The sequence below is a fragment of the Taudactylus pleione genome, unplaced genomic scaffold, assembly GCF_031769625.1.
Source record: "Taudactylus pleione unplaced genomic scaffold, aTauple2 ptg000257l, whole genome shotgun sequence".
NCBI classification, from domain to species: domain Eukaryota; kingdom Metazoa; phylum Chordata; class Amphibia; order Anura; family Myobatrachidae; genus Taudactylus; species Taudactylus pleione.
In genome coordinates, this window is record NW_028284659.1 from 575,294 (window position 1) to 590,584 (window position 15,291).

General features: G+C 46.2%; 1 protein-coding gene across 4 annotated transcripts in view; it reads left to right on the forward strand.

Annotated features, from left to right (window-relative positions):
- LOC148514835 (serine protease inhibitor swm-1-like) overlaps positions 1-14,877 on the forward strand; it is a 29,174-nt gene extending 14,297 nt beyond the window's left edge. The window contains exons 2-7 of one of the 4 annotated variants that reach the window (XM_088480859.1): positions 3,880-4,026; positions 7,760-7,821; positions 8,165-8,230; positions 10,254-10,439; positions 12,757-12,948; positions 14,495-14,877. In XM_088480859.1, coding sequence (XP_088336985.1) covers positions 7,791-7,821; positions 8,165-8,230; positions 10,254-10,439; positions 12,757-12,948; positions 14,495-14,694 — 675 coding nt within the window. In that variant the 5' untranslated portion in view covers positions 3,880-4,026; positions 7,760-7,790 and the 3' untranslated portion in view covers positions 14,695-14,877. Of the gene's footprint in view, positions 1-3,879; positions 4,027-7,201; positions 7,237-7,759; positions 7,822-8,164; positions 8,231-10,253; positions 10,440-12,756; positions 12,949-14,494 lie in introns of those variants that run through there. The other 3 variants (XM_088480861.1, XM_088480860.1, XM_088480862.1) reach the window with 3 other exon arrangements.
- The last annotated feature ends 414 nt before the right edge of the window (positions 14,878-15,291 follow it).

Genomic DNA, 15,291 nt, shown 5'->3' on the forward strand with positions numbered 1-15,291 from the left:
AATACCTGACATAAGAGGCAATAATTATCTATCCTTTCATTGCTGTTTACGCAATCACATAGGTCACAATCTACAATTTATTCCACACCCTAATGTCCCTGCCATTTATAATGCCTATAATTAGATCTGCAGTAAAAAATAAAACCTTATGAAATCTGCGCTGAAACAATGAAATTGCGCAATAGGGAAACGTTGTCTTGTTCTCACGTCACCGGGTGAGACTTTAGGCTTCATGTGCCGCTGATTGCAGTGTGAATGAACACATAAGGGCTGCACTCATGTGATTTATACTGAGATACATGTGACCTGCCAGTCCCGCATCGCCACCAAAACATGCGACATGCAGCACCAGCGCAGCCCCTGCATTCTTCATATGTTTGTTACATTCTGATCACCACACATTAAGAGAACCAGCTTCAGACTGGCACAGAAACCATGTACTACTCAGGCTTGTAATATTGGGCTTAGAATGATCTATACCACTCCTGATGGTATCAGACTGACCATAGATGATGTTATGTGCATATTTGTCTGGGCCTTTGAGTAACTGTTGGGCATACATGGCTCGCACTCCATAAGGGGAATAGCATTGTGGGGCGTTCCTCCCCTGTCCCTGCATTCAGGTCTTGGTCCTCACAGTTCAGGACTGTCCCCCAAATCATGGCACCACAAGCTGGAGAGTCGTCAGATGGTAATGTTCTCTCCTTCCTGTTGCCTAAATCTCTGCAGGTCCTGAAATGTTGGGATCATGTCTGGAAAATGGAGATGTTATACCCCTCCTGAGAAGCCGGGCAATGAGTGACCACAACAGGCCACTCACCCCATTCAACCTGACATTAAATCCACAGTATCTGCATTTATTAAGCCTCCACCCCAGTAACAACATAAACAAACAGCATTAATGTATAATAAATGCCACCCAAGCAACATGTCTATTTGCATTCATGTTCATAAACAGCCTCGTTCCCAAATCCAGCCCCAATATAAAGTTAATGGCCTATTTATTATAGGTGAATGCTATTTCCCTCAATGAACTCACATTAGAGAGCAATCTGATCTACAGTTATAGTTCTATTGTAAGCACCATTCTACAGTAGCATAAATATTTAGAAGACCATTGTACTAATAGCTCCTATAATGTATAATTGTGCATAAAATGCATGGTTCTTTTGTTAAATACAACAAGTGTTAAAGGCTTGTGGACGTATGTATGTATGTTTCTCCCCTTCCCCCCCCCCCCCCCCCCCCATGGCCCGCCATTGGGCCATCAGACTTGACTGTTTTTGCATAATTTGTGAAACTTGGTGATGAGAGAGGACGGATCTTGTAAGAAGGGAATGTGCATGAAAACCTTTGGGGCTGATGTACAATTGTATGTGAGTCCAACTTTTAAGTGTAATATATCTCATTACTGCACAAGGCCAGGAAATTTGCGTAAGGCCACTGTCCAGTGTATTTTACACTTCCATCTATATACAGCAAATTTTAAATAAATCCTTTGAACCCCACATTACATCAGAAGCACCCGTTTCACAGGAGTACAACCCCCAGCCCACGTTAAATATTAACTTATCCATAAGTCTTCATAGAACCATATGCCAGCAGCGGGCTCCTGCCCACTCACAGCACACCATTTCCTACATAGTATTAACCCTTCATGTCATCACCTAGGGAACATTAACACTCACACCAGTCTCAACAACATAGTAACCCCGAGATTCCAGTCCCCATCTAACATTAACCCCCTACAAACCAGTACAAACAAAATAGTAACCCTCATACCACTCATTTCATAACCTTTTAATATAATACACTAGTCCCCATATTGCATACACTGACCTGCTGCTCTCTCTCTGTCCCCAGTGCTTGGGTCTCCACTTAAAAACAAGATAAGACTATACTGATGGGTTTGCTTTTGAACTAGACACCCATCATCAATCTTCCTCAGTCAGGGTACAACCTCTCGGGCACAGTGGATGCCATTCAAACCTACTCGGGCACAGCACAGTTTCCAGAGGGCATTTTAATTTCTCCCTATACTGCTCAATCCCACCCAAAGGAGAATTTCCTGCTGGTAACAAATGGCTACAGCATCTTACAGGTGTTTTATATAATCTATATTTCAGACTTTGCACAAAGTTTCACAGGTAATCACAACATCAGGATGGTGGTGATTATTGCAGTACAAGCTAGTGATGGACATCGTAAGCCCAGCATTGATTGGCTTCCAGCATTAAATCGTGTGGTGAATCACAAGTGAAATTAGCTCCACGTGTGGATCTTTTTAAAATGTCCGTGAGTAATGAATACACCTGTGCACCTGCTGGGTGACACCATTACCGCAGCTGTAATCAGTGCTGCACATGCACCGCTTTTTGTCAATGTAACAGAACATGCGCAGCACTGAGTACAGCTGGGGGTAAGGTAGAGCGCTGAGTACAGCTGGGGGTAAGGTAGAGCGCTGATTACAGCTGGGGGTAAGGTAGAGCGCTGAGTACAGCTGGGGGTAAGGTAGAGCGCTGATTACAGCTGGGGGTAAGGTAGAGCGCTGATTACAGCTGGGGGTAAGGTAGAGCGCTGAGTACAGCTGGGGGTAAGGTAGAGCGCTGATTACAGCTGGGGGTAAGGTGGGTATAGGCAGGGAAATGTATCTATTCTCCGAAGAGCTGTCATCCCAAAAATAACAGCTTTTTGGAATAGATAGTTATGGGGAGAAGAAATGATTAATTCCCCCAGTAATTAGGTAGAACTCCATGCCAGCTCTAATCCAAATTACTATATTTTTTTTTTTTTGTGTTGATGAATAGGCCCCTATGGCTGAAAAGTATTAACAGTAAGAAGGGTAAGTATACATAAGACAAATATAACAGCATGTACATATATATATATTAAGAGCATGTTTATTATATTTTAGTCCAGATAATCATAATTTCTTGTTAGTTTATTATTGCTGCAATAAGTAACTACTGAAATATATTAAACACCTGCAGGGACTCAACAGCTAACGGCACCTGAACTTGACAATGGCTACCGGAGCTTCGCAATCTGGAGCTTGGTCACTTCGTCATCGAAGTAGTCTCCTTAGTAACTTTTGGGAATTGTGATTGTGTTAAAAAATTGGTAACCTATTATTGGGGGTATTCAATTAGACAGCGAAAAGTCGGAATCGGCAATAATTACTACAATTAAACTACAATTTTTGCGTATTTCAATTATCCCTGTATTCAATTTGAAAGATTTTCTTTTTTTTTCAGGTGTGAAAAGTCTATGAAAAAAAAACCAGGGATAACTTTTCACCATGTGTTACATGGCATAAAAAAAGGCAGAATTGGGGTTATGGGGTGCAGGCTTAAAAAAGCCTGCACCCCTGGGAATGTCATCTAAAAGTAAACTGTCAAAAAAAGTTTAAAAAAAAAAAAATAGGGACACCCCCCAAAAAAATTTAAATGGGTTAAAAAAGGGAAAACAGTGTTTAAAAAAAGGGAAATAGGTTCAGGGCTATTCTCTAAGTATGTGACAGGTGTTTTCTCGAATAGGCTATTAGCGGCAGGTGCATTTTTGCAGAATTTTTCTAAAAAATGACTTTAGGGACTTAAAAAAAATATGCTGGTACCCACTTTCATGTACCCCCAAATTTGATGGGATCACTCAAAAAAAAAAAAAAAAAAAAAAATGAAAAAATAATCCCAAGTGCTCTTCTGCATAACTTCAATGTCGGGGGAAAAAACATCTGCCTCGGCTATTTAAAAATGCAGAACACATTCTGCAGGGCTAAACGGGGATACCCAGAGTGAACCCCTATGTGTGGACATCTTTAGGGGGTTCTAGGAACAAAACACAAAAATTCCCAAAATTAATTTATATAATTTTTTTTTTCAGTGATCCTTACCTTTCCGCAGGCTCCCGTTTTCACTGCTTCCTAATTGAATACTGGGATAAAGCGGGCACGCGCCAGCATGGACTCTTCGCTCCCAATTTGAATACGGCCCTTTATCTGATGCTGTCCTCCGTAGATACATTCCGGTGGTACTTGATATTTGTGGTTATAGTTATACAGTATATTCCATTTTGGAGACACCTGTAGTATATGACTGACTGATCGAGAAATATATGGTTTGAAATGAGGATTAATACCGCTAGATATCCTGTGTACATGAGCACACATCAATTGAAAAAGGAAACCTTTTATATAGAATGTATTGAAAAACAAATCGAACATAAAAACGAGATGAGCATATTTTAATTATAATTTTAAACTTTATTGTTTTATTTCACGTAACCATTGTTCATGTGTTATCATTTCTCTTTCACTGGAGCATTTAATTTTATTGTAATTAAAGGAAGTTATATTTTAAGCCAAAAATGTAGAGCAGTGCCCCAGATAACAGGACAATGCTTTTTCCTCTTCTCTTTTGTGCCTAATGGTTATCACAGCCCTGATGTCCCCTAACTCGCAGGAGCAGTAACTGCTATAAATGAGGCTGGCATTATTTATATGGTGCCTCTAGTGTTCCCCCAGCACCTTACAAAGCCCAAACCATGCGTTCTGTGCAAGTATGGGCACTGTGTGGTGCCACCAGTACATGCCATGACCCATTAATGTGGCTAATGCGATCTGAGGACACTGTGGATATAATTCAGAGGTGCCCGCAAACCACACGTAATGCTGATCGCATAACTAAGTGACTTGCAGAAAATATTCTGCGTCCCCATACGGTGCATGCGTTACCCTGAGTATACACACACAGGTGCTATTGCGCACAGGACTGATGGTAGCGGAAGTGGAGAGGCAAAACAATGGGTGTTCCTTACTGGTGCTGGGGAGGTGGCCTGAGGTAAACTCAATAAAATCTGACTCCTCTCTGCAGCGCTGTAACTAAATTTACTGCCGTCCAGTGCTGGCCACTCCCCCTCCGCATGACATCACAAGGAGGGCGGGGCACGACCACAGTAATTACAGCACGGCCCGGAGCATCCTGAGGTGCTGTAAGGGCAGTGGTGGGCACGTCTGAAGGACTCTCCAGGGGGCACTGCTGCGGAGATTCTGGCAGCAAGGTTCCGTTACAGGCTCTCTGCTAGCCAGATGCAGGGACTGTGGGTGAGCAGCGGTGCGCGGCCGCACTGCTCGCACATTCCTAGTTACGGCCCTGGGTCTGTGTTGTGAAAACTGCCGCGTTCAGAGACTCATACTTGCACAGAGGCCATGTTCAGACTGAGAAAGCTGCTCCTGCCATAGGGCATCTGCAAGTGTCAATGTTGTCATGTTCAGAATCGCCGACCGTGTAGCAGTGTGTACAAGCAGGGAGTATCGGCACATTCCGGCGCATGCTACTACACCAGGGATAGGCTGACCCTATCACCGGCAGATTCTCACAGCTGCAACTCCGGCAACAAACTCTTGTCATTGTAGCCTATTTTATATGAGATGCAGTAATTTATAGTGAATTTGTATTAGTTCCCAGCAATGCTATAACACTGTAACTGTATCCCCATAATCCCTGATAATCTGTGTGCAGCCGGATGACAAATTTCAACAGACTGTGACAAGGTCCCAATATAGAGATACTGTCATCTAGATGCCCTCCTTGTGGAAAGTCCTATGCCCGGGGGATCATGCCAGTGATGAAAGGGTCCTCTACAAGGTATTGGCTGGCTTTAATATGGGACAGTACTGACTGTCACAACCAGATGATTGTCACAACCAGATGCTCGATTGCTCCCTGTGGAATTAGAACACTTATGTTTAGGACTCATAACAGGAAGCCGGATTCCACCAACGCTTTCCCCATTCTCTCTCCGCCATTGATTCCCACTTAGGGGCGAGCACATGGCTTCAGCAGCAATTTATACCTATAGTCATATGACCATCATGTGCTCTGTGGCACCAAATGCCCCTCTGTGCACAAACACGGCTCCAGCTATTCCTTATCCTGTGTATTGCTATTCCATGTATTAGACCGCTGCTTGTTCCTGACTGATATTGTGCCTGCTCCCTGACTCCTTGGTTCATGAATCCAAACCAGTCCCCCTGACCATTTGCCTGTGTTCTGAATCTGTGCCCCCTGACCGTGCTACGTCTGATCCCTCTCCTATACCACACCACTTTATTCACAGTTAAGTTGCATTAAAGATGTATTTAGAGGGTATGCAGTCGGGAAGCCGGCGGACGTAATCCCGACGGCCGGCTCCCCGACTGCTTAATCCCGGCGAGGGTTAAATGACAGGCATCTAAATCTAGACGCCTGTCATTTTACCGAGACTGGCGCCCGGAATCCCGATTGAAGTGATGCCGGGCGCCGCTGCAGACAGCTGTGGGGAGGGTTAGGTTTTAGCGCTCCTGGGGGGGATTTAGCGTTAGGCCCCCCCTGCCCCAGGAGGCTAGGATTAGGCACCCCCAGGGGACTGAGGTTTAGGCGGCGGGAAAGGGGGGTTAGGTTTAGGCACTGGGGGGGGAAGGTTGGGGTTGGGCACCCCTAAGGAGGGTTAGGGGGGGAGGTTAGTAAATACTTACCTGGGGACTATCTGGATTTTCACCCATGTCGGGCAGCCGCTGTCAGGACTTGCGTCCGGCGGTAATTCATACCGATTCCTAGATTTAGAGAGCTGGACTCCTGGCATCAAACTCCTCGCTGGGGCAGTTCCTGGTAAAAACCAGGGGGGTCCCTTAGACTCCATGCATTGATACTACCATAGCTAACCCTTAACTGGCTAATAAACACCAGATACTCAGCCAATATGTGACATAAATTGCTGCTGGCACCCAGGATTTATAAAGATCAACTTTGTTACATCAATATAGTACTCCAGTAGAATGGGGACATATATATATGCTCCTACCTAGGGTTAGTCCTTACTAAGACTCTGGGTTCAGTGTTGGGTCTGTAATGCGTATCCCATAGAATAAAATGCTGTTTCACATTTTTTAACTGGTCAAGATTTTGTAGCCACTCTGTGTCCAGCCTAAGACGCTTATGTAACTATCTGATCTATATATCATGACTCATGATGCATAAAATGAGGTGTATATGAATAGTCTGTCAAGGTTGTGAAATTGTGTAACTCTATACAATGCAGGTTAAATAGATCTTGGGCAATAGCTACAGTACCAACACCCACAATTATCAATGTATTATGTAATAGAGTAAATTATCTGTTTGGTTACATATATATATTCAGCCTGCACATTGAGCTAAGGAGAACTTCAGGCTCCAGCCGACCTACTACTCAGGCTGACAGGTACGTCACATCCACCTCCCTGCTGCCTCTGTCACTGTCTCCCACATTAGCTTTATCTCTATGGGGCAAGGTCATTAATATGCCCATCAGCACTCTGGTGTCCTTTGTTGTAAGTTGCAGCATTGTATAACATTACTAGATCCGTGTGATAATGCTCCAGTGTAGGGACAGCTGCTCCGAAAAGCATTTGTCCCCATGAGCCCTGACACTTAGTTACACTGCTGATCAGTAGCGTCATAACGTCCCCATGATGGGACTGGCCTGATGTTCTTCACACAGAGGGACTGGCCTGGGCGGAGGGACTGAAGATGGTGTATGTTCCTTCCTGCTGTAAAATGCCTAAACCTTTAGTTTGCCAAAGGTCCCCATAATACAGTATGGTGATATTGGCAGGATGAGAGATAAAGGGTAAGCGAGACATATAAGTGATAATATCTGCATTGTGCACTGATATAGCTGATACCTGGATTTAACTAACTGACTATTTCCCCTGATCTCACTCTTTACTGATTGACAATTACAGATAAATCTAATTTCCGTGCCAAGAAGAGAGAATGAAGACCATTATCCTGTGTGTGGGCATAGGTGAGTTCTGCTCAGACTACTTAGTAACCTATAATACTGCTCTATAGTGTAGGTGCCACTGTCTGGCTCTGCAAAAAAACACATAACGCAAATGTATAAGTAACATGCTGTACTGTATGTCAGACCTTACAATCTACTATAACACAGGATGCAAAGTAATGATACATGCAAGCTATAGAGTACAGTGATTTCTACAGATTTCAGGCTATCAACATGTTTCAAATATTTGAAAGCAGATTTATGACAATCGTGTAGAATTATTTGAATTGCAGATATGAATGATTTCTGTGTTGACCCAACCATAGAATATTGATGAGATTTTATTTCTTTTCTCTCCATTCAGTTCTGTATGTGGCTCTGGTAGAAGGAGACTATGACCACAAACCAGGGGACTACAATGGCAAACCAGGTCTGTACAACTTGCTGTTCTGGGGAGGGGGGGGGATATGTGTGTGTGTGGCAGACAAAAATAGATTTTTTTTTTTTTTGTCCTGGCATCATGCAAAATCTACTGGATGAATTTGTTTTTGGGTCTTCATTATTGTATAGCTTGGTCACCTAGAAGGTATGTATCTCAATGTGACCTTAGGGTGAGGAGCAATAAAGGAAGTAAGGAAAAACCCCGATGCTTGACGCTCCATGCCAAAATGGCATGTATATCTTTTTTTGGGAGGACAAATGTACTTTTAGGGACTGTTTATGAACTATGGAGACAAAATATATATATTTATCAGAATTTGCACAGAATGACTGTATAAAATATATATATTAATATATATATATATATTTTTTTTTTTATAGCCAGCCACTATATATGTATTATAGAAATACATGGATTTTCCAGAATAATAGATCTCTTTTATATACCTCTCTATAATCTAACTAATAAAGTACTAATCAGGCAGCTTATCTTGACTCCTGAAGTTGCAGTATACATGTGAACCTAGTAGATGGTGCACCAAGCAAATTCTACATATTCAATATACATCACAATATTAGATGCCACTAGCATCCACAGAAGAATATTGAAAAGCACCCTCCAGATCCAGCAGGGACAGCTCTCACAATTTAGATGAAAAGAGGAAGGTTTATTTATATAAAAATGGCATGTTCTAATACAGATACACAATGTACAGGAGGCTAATTTCCATCACCACCTGGTGATTTCTATCAGGGGCTGTGAGCATATTTGTGTGTGGGGGTGGAAAAAAAAATGTCATATATATTATAAATGACAAAGCTAAGGGCCCCATTTATCACTGTAGATTTCTGGTTTTAGCCACTAAAATGCCTGTTTTCAGGGGGTTAACTGCAAATATTAAGTTTTGGCCCGATGTATGAAGGAGACTGCAGCAGGTTATGTGGAGATCCCTCCATTCCCGCAGGCATCTGCTATCCCATTTACTAACCTCCAGAATGTCATGTATTCCAGATATTTGCTAGCGCCATCTGAAGCCTATGGGTTACACATCACAAAATGTACCAGGCTGGCTGGATTGTTGGGGAGGGGTGGGGGGGCAGTGCAGGGAGGGAAGGCTGGCTGGATTGGTGGGGGGGGGGGGGGCAGGGAGGGAACGCTGGCTGGCTGGATTGGGGGGGCAGTGCAGAGAGGGAAGGCTGGCTGGATTGGGGAGAGGGCATGGGGTCAGCATACCTGTGTTCTTTATAAAAACCAACAGGGCAGCATTTCCTGAAAGGGGACCTGGATGGGCCAGCATGCACTGGCAGGGAGAGAGCAGCGGCATTTGAAATATATAGCTGGCTGCAACCCAGCAGCCAGCTCCATCATTTCAAACGTGGCCAGTATCTGTCACCTGTCTCCTGTGCATTCCTTGCCGCTGCCACCTGGCTCTCCCTTATGGCCCCTGTTTGTCACTACAAATATAGGATGAGACCAGGTTTAGACAGCTCGGAGCTGGTGCATAAGGTGCTTTTCTGAAGTGATGACTGCTGTGACCAGGAGTGTAACATCACCACTGTAGTTGTAGATTTGGGGTCTGGTGGTAGGAGGGGGCCAACCAAGGCCATTACTAGGGGTGTGCTATCTGTAGCGCAGGGCTCTGCGGGCAGCACAAATTCTTCCTTGCGGCCCTTAAGTTGTATCTGGCTATGCAGCCTGTACAGTGCCCCCTGCCCTCCCTCCCGGAGGATGCACCGGCAGTGGTGCTGACAGTCTTGGTGCTGCTGTCCTTTTGGCATGACTTGATGCTCTGGGGCAAACTGTGTTCATGTACTTTAGAGGTTTCTGCCCTGCTGAGCACACACATGAGGGCCAGCCTATGTGCAGGGAGGGCATGTTTGACCTTCAGTTCCATGGTGCATGAGCCGCCTCAATGTCTCCTTACTTTGCATCTGCTTGTTCACAATCGTCATGATCTAAGTAAAACCGTCCATTGTGCGTTTTGTGAGCTTCTCTTTTTTTTGTCTTTTAGTGACTTGTCCTGATGCAAATGAGGAGTATAGGACCTGTCCTTCCAACTGCCCACCTACCTGTGAGACGTTGGACAATCCCGTCATGTGCACTATGGATTGCCGTCTCCCTGCACAATGTCAGTGCAAGAACGGATATGTCCGAAACGGCAAAGGAGCCTGTGTACTTCCCAAGCAATGTCCTAAAAGTAAGTAAGACCCAGTGAGCAGGGAGCATTACCAATGGCGGATATTACCTAGGGCTGAAGCTCACCCAGTAATGTCCACCCCCTCAGTGAGCCAGTTGTAGTTGGTGACTGGCAGCGGTTTCCCATTGGCAGCGCTACCTGCCAGTCACACAGGACAGGCAGCCCCAGGGTGAGGAGTCTTCTCCCCCTGGGGCTGCCAGTCCAGGCTGCAATTCGCAGAGTGATTCCAGTGGAAAGCCCTAGCAGGGTTCTAGTAGCTGCAGAAGATGCAGTCCCTAGAAGCTGGTGTCTTGGGTGGTCCCATTGCCGCTTATGCGTAGGCAGCAGCAGCCCCCTCATGCGAGTGGGTAGGAGTTCCTGCTGACCGTAAACCATACTTTCCTACCCTTCCGGTTCAGTCATCAGCCTCCCGAAAATCGGATGCCGCTCCCTACCTCCAGGAAAGACGGGCAAGCCTCCCGGCTGCTCTCGACCCCTCCTATCTCCCCAGCAATTACATGTGGAACCCCCTCAGCGAGGGGGGGGGGGGTGAGGTGACGCGATTCATGCAGAATCACGTCATTTTGGCCCCGCCCCCTGCTTCGCAATGCCTGTAATATCGGCATTGTGTAGCGGGGACGGGGCCAAAATGACACGATCGCGTGGCTCTGCCCCACCCTGCAAATACTCGCCATCTGGCAGGCCCTGCCCCCGTGTGCTGGCATGCCCCCCCCAGTCATGTCACTCTGGCTGCTACCTCCCTGAAGGGGCAGCCAGATAGTCGGCAATCCTGGCGTAACCATTTCTGTGGTAGTCTATGCAGCTGCTGAGGGGTCTGGCGGGAAGGTCCAGCCATGAGTGCTCATATGCTCAAAGGTCTCTGCCTTCCTGATCACACACGGGGGCTGGGGGTTTGGCACGTGGGTAGTTGGGGTCATGTTTGCCTTCAGTTCCATGACGCACGCTCCCAATATATTTCCATTACTCAAACAAGCAGCCTGTAAATTCCTTTTTTCACAATAGTAACAGTTCATAGTCTGCTTGTGAGTTATACTCCTCATTAGCTCCAGGACAAGATCCTAAGGAAAATAAAAAAGTGTAAGGATTGCCCTTCCAATTGCCCACCTACCTGTGACAATTGGAGCAAACCCTTATCTTGCACTAAGGAATGCAGTCTCTCTGGACAATGTCAGTGCAAGAATGGATATGTCCGTAACGGCAAAGAAGCCTGTGTACTTCCCAAGCAATGTCATAAAAGTAAGAGCTATGACCCTGGGCTCTGCACGCCTTCAAAACGAGGGTGACACGCCCTTGTGTTCCGGTCACCACCCCGTTCTGCTAAGGGGATCTGTCCACTATCTGCCCACCTCCTTGCCAGATATCACTTACTTGCCAGCCCCCATTATCTACCAACCTCCTATGCCCTGTCGCCCCCACTGCTATCCTGCATATACCCCAACTGCCAGCCCCTCTGCCCACCAGCCAGGGCTCTCCCCAGAGTAAGCGGCTGTACAGTATGTAGCCCTGGGTGCAATACAGCCTTATATGGGTAGATGGAGGTTACCCAGGGTCTCCAGGGGAGGTGTGATGGTAGATGCTGTGTGCCAACGGTATACCCGACTGTCATATCCCGGCGAGGGATGAAATGCCGGGCGTCGAGATGTAGACGCCTGACATTTCCCCTTCGATCGGGATGCCGGGCGCCGCGAGTGGACAGCCGCGGGTGGGTGAGGGTTAGGTTTAGGGCACCCGGGGGGGACTTAGGGTTAGGCACCCCCCCAGGAGGGTTGGGCTAGGGGGAGGGAGGGTTAGGCACACCCAGGGGGTACTTGGGGTTAGGCACTGGGGGACTTGGGTTTAGGCAGCGGGGAAGGGGGAGGGGTTAGGCACTTCCAGGGGGAGGTTAGGGTTGGGCACCCCTAAGGGGGGTTAGGTTAGTTAGTAGTTACCTATCCACGATTGGGATTTCCAGTGCTGTCGGGCTTCCGCTGCCAGTAACTCTGCTGTTGTCGGCCGGGTGCTGCCGGGAATCGAACCGCCGGCCATGTGGCCGGCAGTATTTCATACCCACCTATAGTTCCAGCATGCCCTAACTATTGGGGGCGGGCACCGATGCTCTTTCTTGCACAGAGTGCCAAAATGTCTAGTTACGGCTCTGGTGATCACACCCCTTTTATAATGTACACTCCAAAGGCTTGCGCACTAGTACCTGATCCTCCCACCTCCCCCCAATCCCAAATTTTGCTCTATAGTGCACTAGCCCCCAAAGCCTTAATCTTGCTCTGGTCTATTTGTAAGAAGTAGTACATTTTTTTATTTATTATTATTATTATTCTAGGATGTACTGATCCTAATGAGGAATTTAAGGAATGTCCTTCCAATTGCCCACCTACCTGTGAAAACTGGAGACAAAAAGTAGTTTGCACTAAGGAATGCCGTCTCCCTGGAAAATGTCAGTGTAAGGCTGGATATGTCCGTAACAGCAAAGGAGCCTGTGTTCGTCCCAAAGAATGTCCCATAATTGATGAAGGTGATTATTGCTGTGGCGGCCGGTGCGCCTGCGGTGGGGGGGGGGGGGGTTAGACAGAAATATGAGGGCCAGCCATGAGTGGTCATGTTCGCTGAAGCAGAGCTGGATTAAGACTGTGGATGGCCCAGGGCACTAACGACTGGGAGCCTCAAAACAGCAACATTTGGGGTGTGGGGACTGGGCTCTTTCACTCAAGCCTTTGGCACCTACATGAAAAGGGGGTGCAGTCACATCACCCCTTCATTTCATGTCACACAGGGTGTATGTACACTGCTGTCCCTGCCTTTTAAAGCTGGGTACACAAGTAAAGATTATCTGTCCAACCAGCCAACTAGGTGATTGGTTGGAATGAAAATCTGGTAACGTATGGGAGTAACTGATGATCAGCAATTTGCTCCTAAATGCCAGAAAACAGATGAAAATGACGTCAGACAAGTTTGAACAAATAGTTTAGATCAAACAGTTTTTGTCCATTTTCCGGCGTTTGGGAGCAAATTGCTGATCATCAGTTACTCCCATACCTTACCAGATTTTCATTCCAACCAATCACCTAGTTGGATGGTTGGACAGATAATCTTTAGATGTGTATGCAGCTTTACGCACAGGAGGTGAGATCATTCACTCCTTGTCCCATGGGACACTGCAGCTCGCAGGTGGGACAGTACCTGAATAGCAGGACTATCCCACTAAAATTGGGATGGTTGGGGGTGTATGCATACTTAGACACACACACAGCGGGTTGCACTGACCTCAGAAATGCAGTTAAAACCAGAAAATGCTGGTTTGGGGAGTCTCACCATATTCCTCATATGCATGAAGCCAGGGGCTTTGATGAGTTGGGCAACGCTGTCTTCACATGGCATTGCCCAATAGAAGCCTATGTTTCTATTTGCAAAGTCCCACTGGGAGGGATCCAACCAGATCCCTTCCAGTATTCCCCCACCCCCCCACACCGCGATGCACGCCTCCTGCGCAGAGGGGCTTCTGGGGCATAGAGCCGGCAATCCCTCATTAGCGGAGAGCTGTCCTTTGTGATTTTTCTACATGCATACTGGAGTAATTAACTACCGCATGCATGTAAAGAGTGGTGGGATGCATCTCATCCTGAATGCGGAGAGTCATGCATCCCGTCCATAGGGAGAGATGTATTTGGCCTTGGAGAGAATTAATGTGAAGTAACTTCTCCACCATCATCTCCAAGGCTTGATAAATCTCCCCCATAGTTGTACATATAAAGTCATACACCTCTCATGCCTCTGGCACTGACTGTACTGTAGTGTAGCCTTATGGCCTCTGCTTGGACTCCACCTTCCTCTTCTCCTAACAGCTCATAGTGGGAGTAAATGATGGAGGCAGGTGTGCACCCCTCCTCTTAATCTTGCTCTGCCTCAAAGGTCTCTGCTGTTCGGAGCACATGGAGATCTTCAGTCCCTCGGTGCAGGTGCTCTGGCTCTCAATGTTTCCATTACTTTACAATCTGCAAGATCTTTGTACAACAGTCTACAGAAAATCTCAAATCTAATTGTTTGTTTTTCTTTTAATTCAGTAAAGTGTTCTGGACCCAATGAGGAGTACAGCACCTGCCTTTCCAGCTGTCCATCTACCTGTGACAACTGGAATAAAGATATAATGTGCACTATGGACTGCAAACCCCCAGGATGTCAGTGCAAGCAGGGACACGTCCGTAACCACAGAGGAGTCTGTGTACATACGACAGAATGTACAAATGCGCCTTCGTATAACTAGCCACAATATACCATGTTATGCGGGACATGTCTAAGTGAGCCAGTTACTGGACATGCCCTGACACTAATGTATATACTTGTTGTCCGATGCTGTGTACAATCACATTCTAATAAAGTAGAGATCCATCCTGGACCGTATTCCTGGGATCAACTTAATAAACCTTGGACTAATAATGGAAACTCAGTTATGAAATCTCCGATTGTCTTTGGGTGTGGTGGGTGACATAGAGGCACATACAGAGAGCAGAACACGACACATGGTCACGTGTAGATGAGATGTAATGGGGGCTGAGCTGTAGCTCTATCCCAGGGTCTCAGTATTACGGTTAGTCCTGTACATGCAGGCTGCAGGGAACTCTCCCAATTAGGCTACTCACACTCCCATCTAACAGCGTATTCCTGGGCATGTTCCCAACACCAGCTGCCACACTTGCAGTAGACGTCTTGGATACATCCATTATAGGGATACACAGACAGGAGCAATGATTAGGAATATAGGTGTTGTCTCTGATCAGAACACTGACCTCTGAGGACAATGAATGACAGGATAAGAACAAGTAAGGTTACATTATGGGCCGATGTTATGTGACTACGTTAT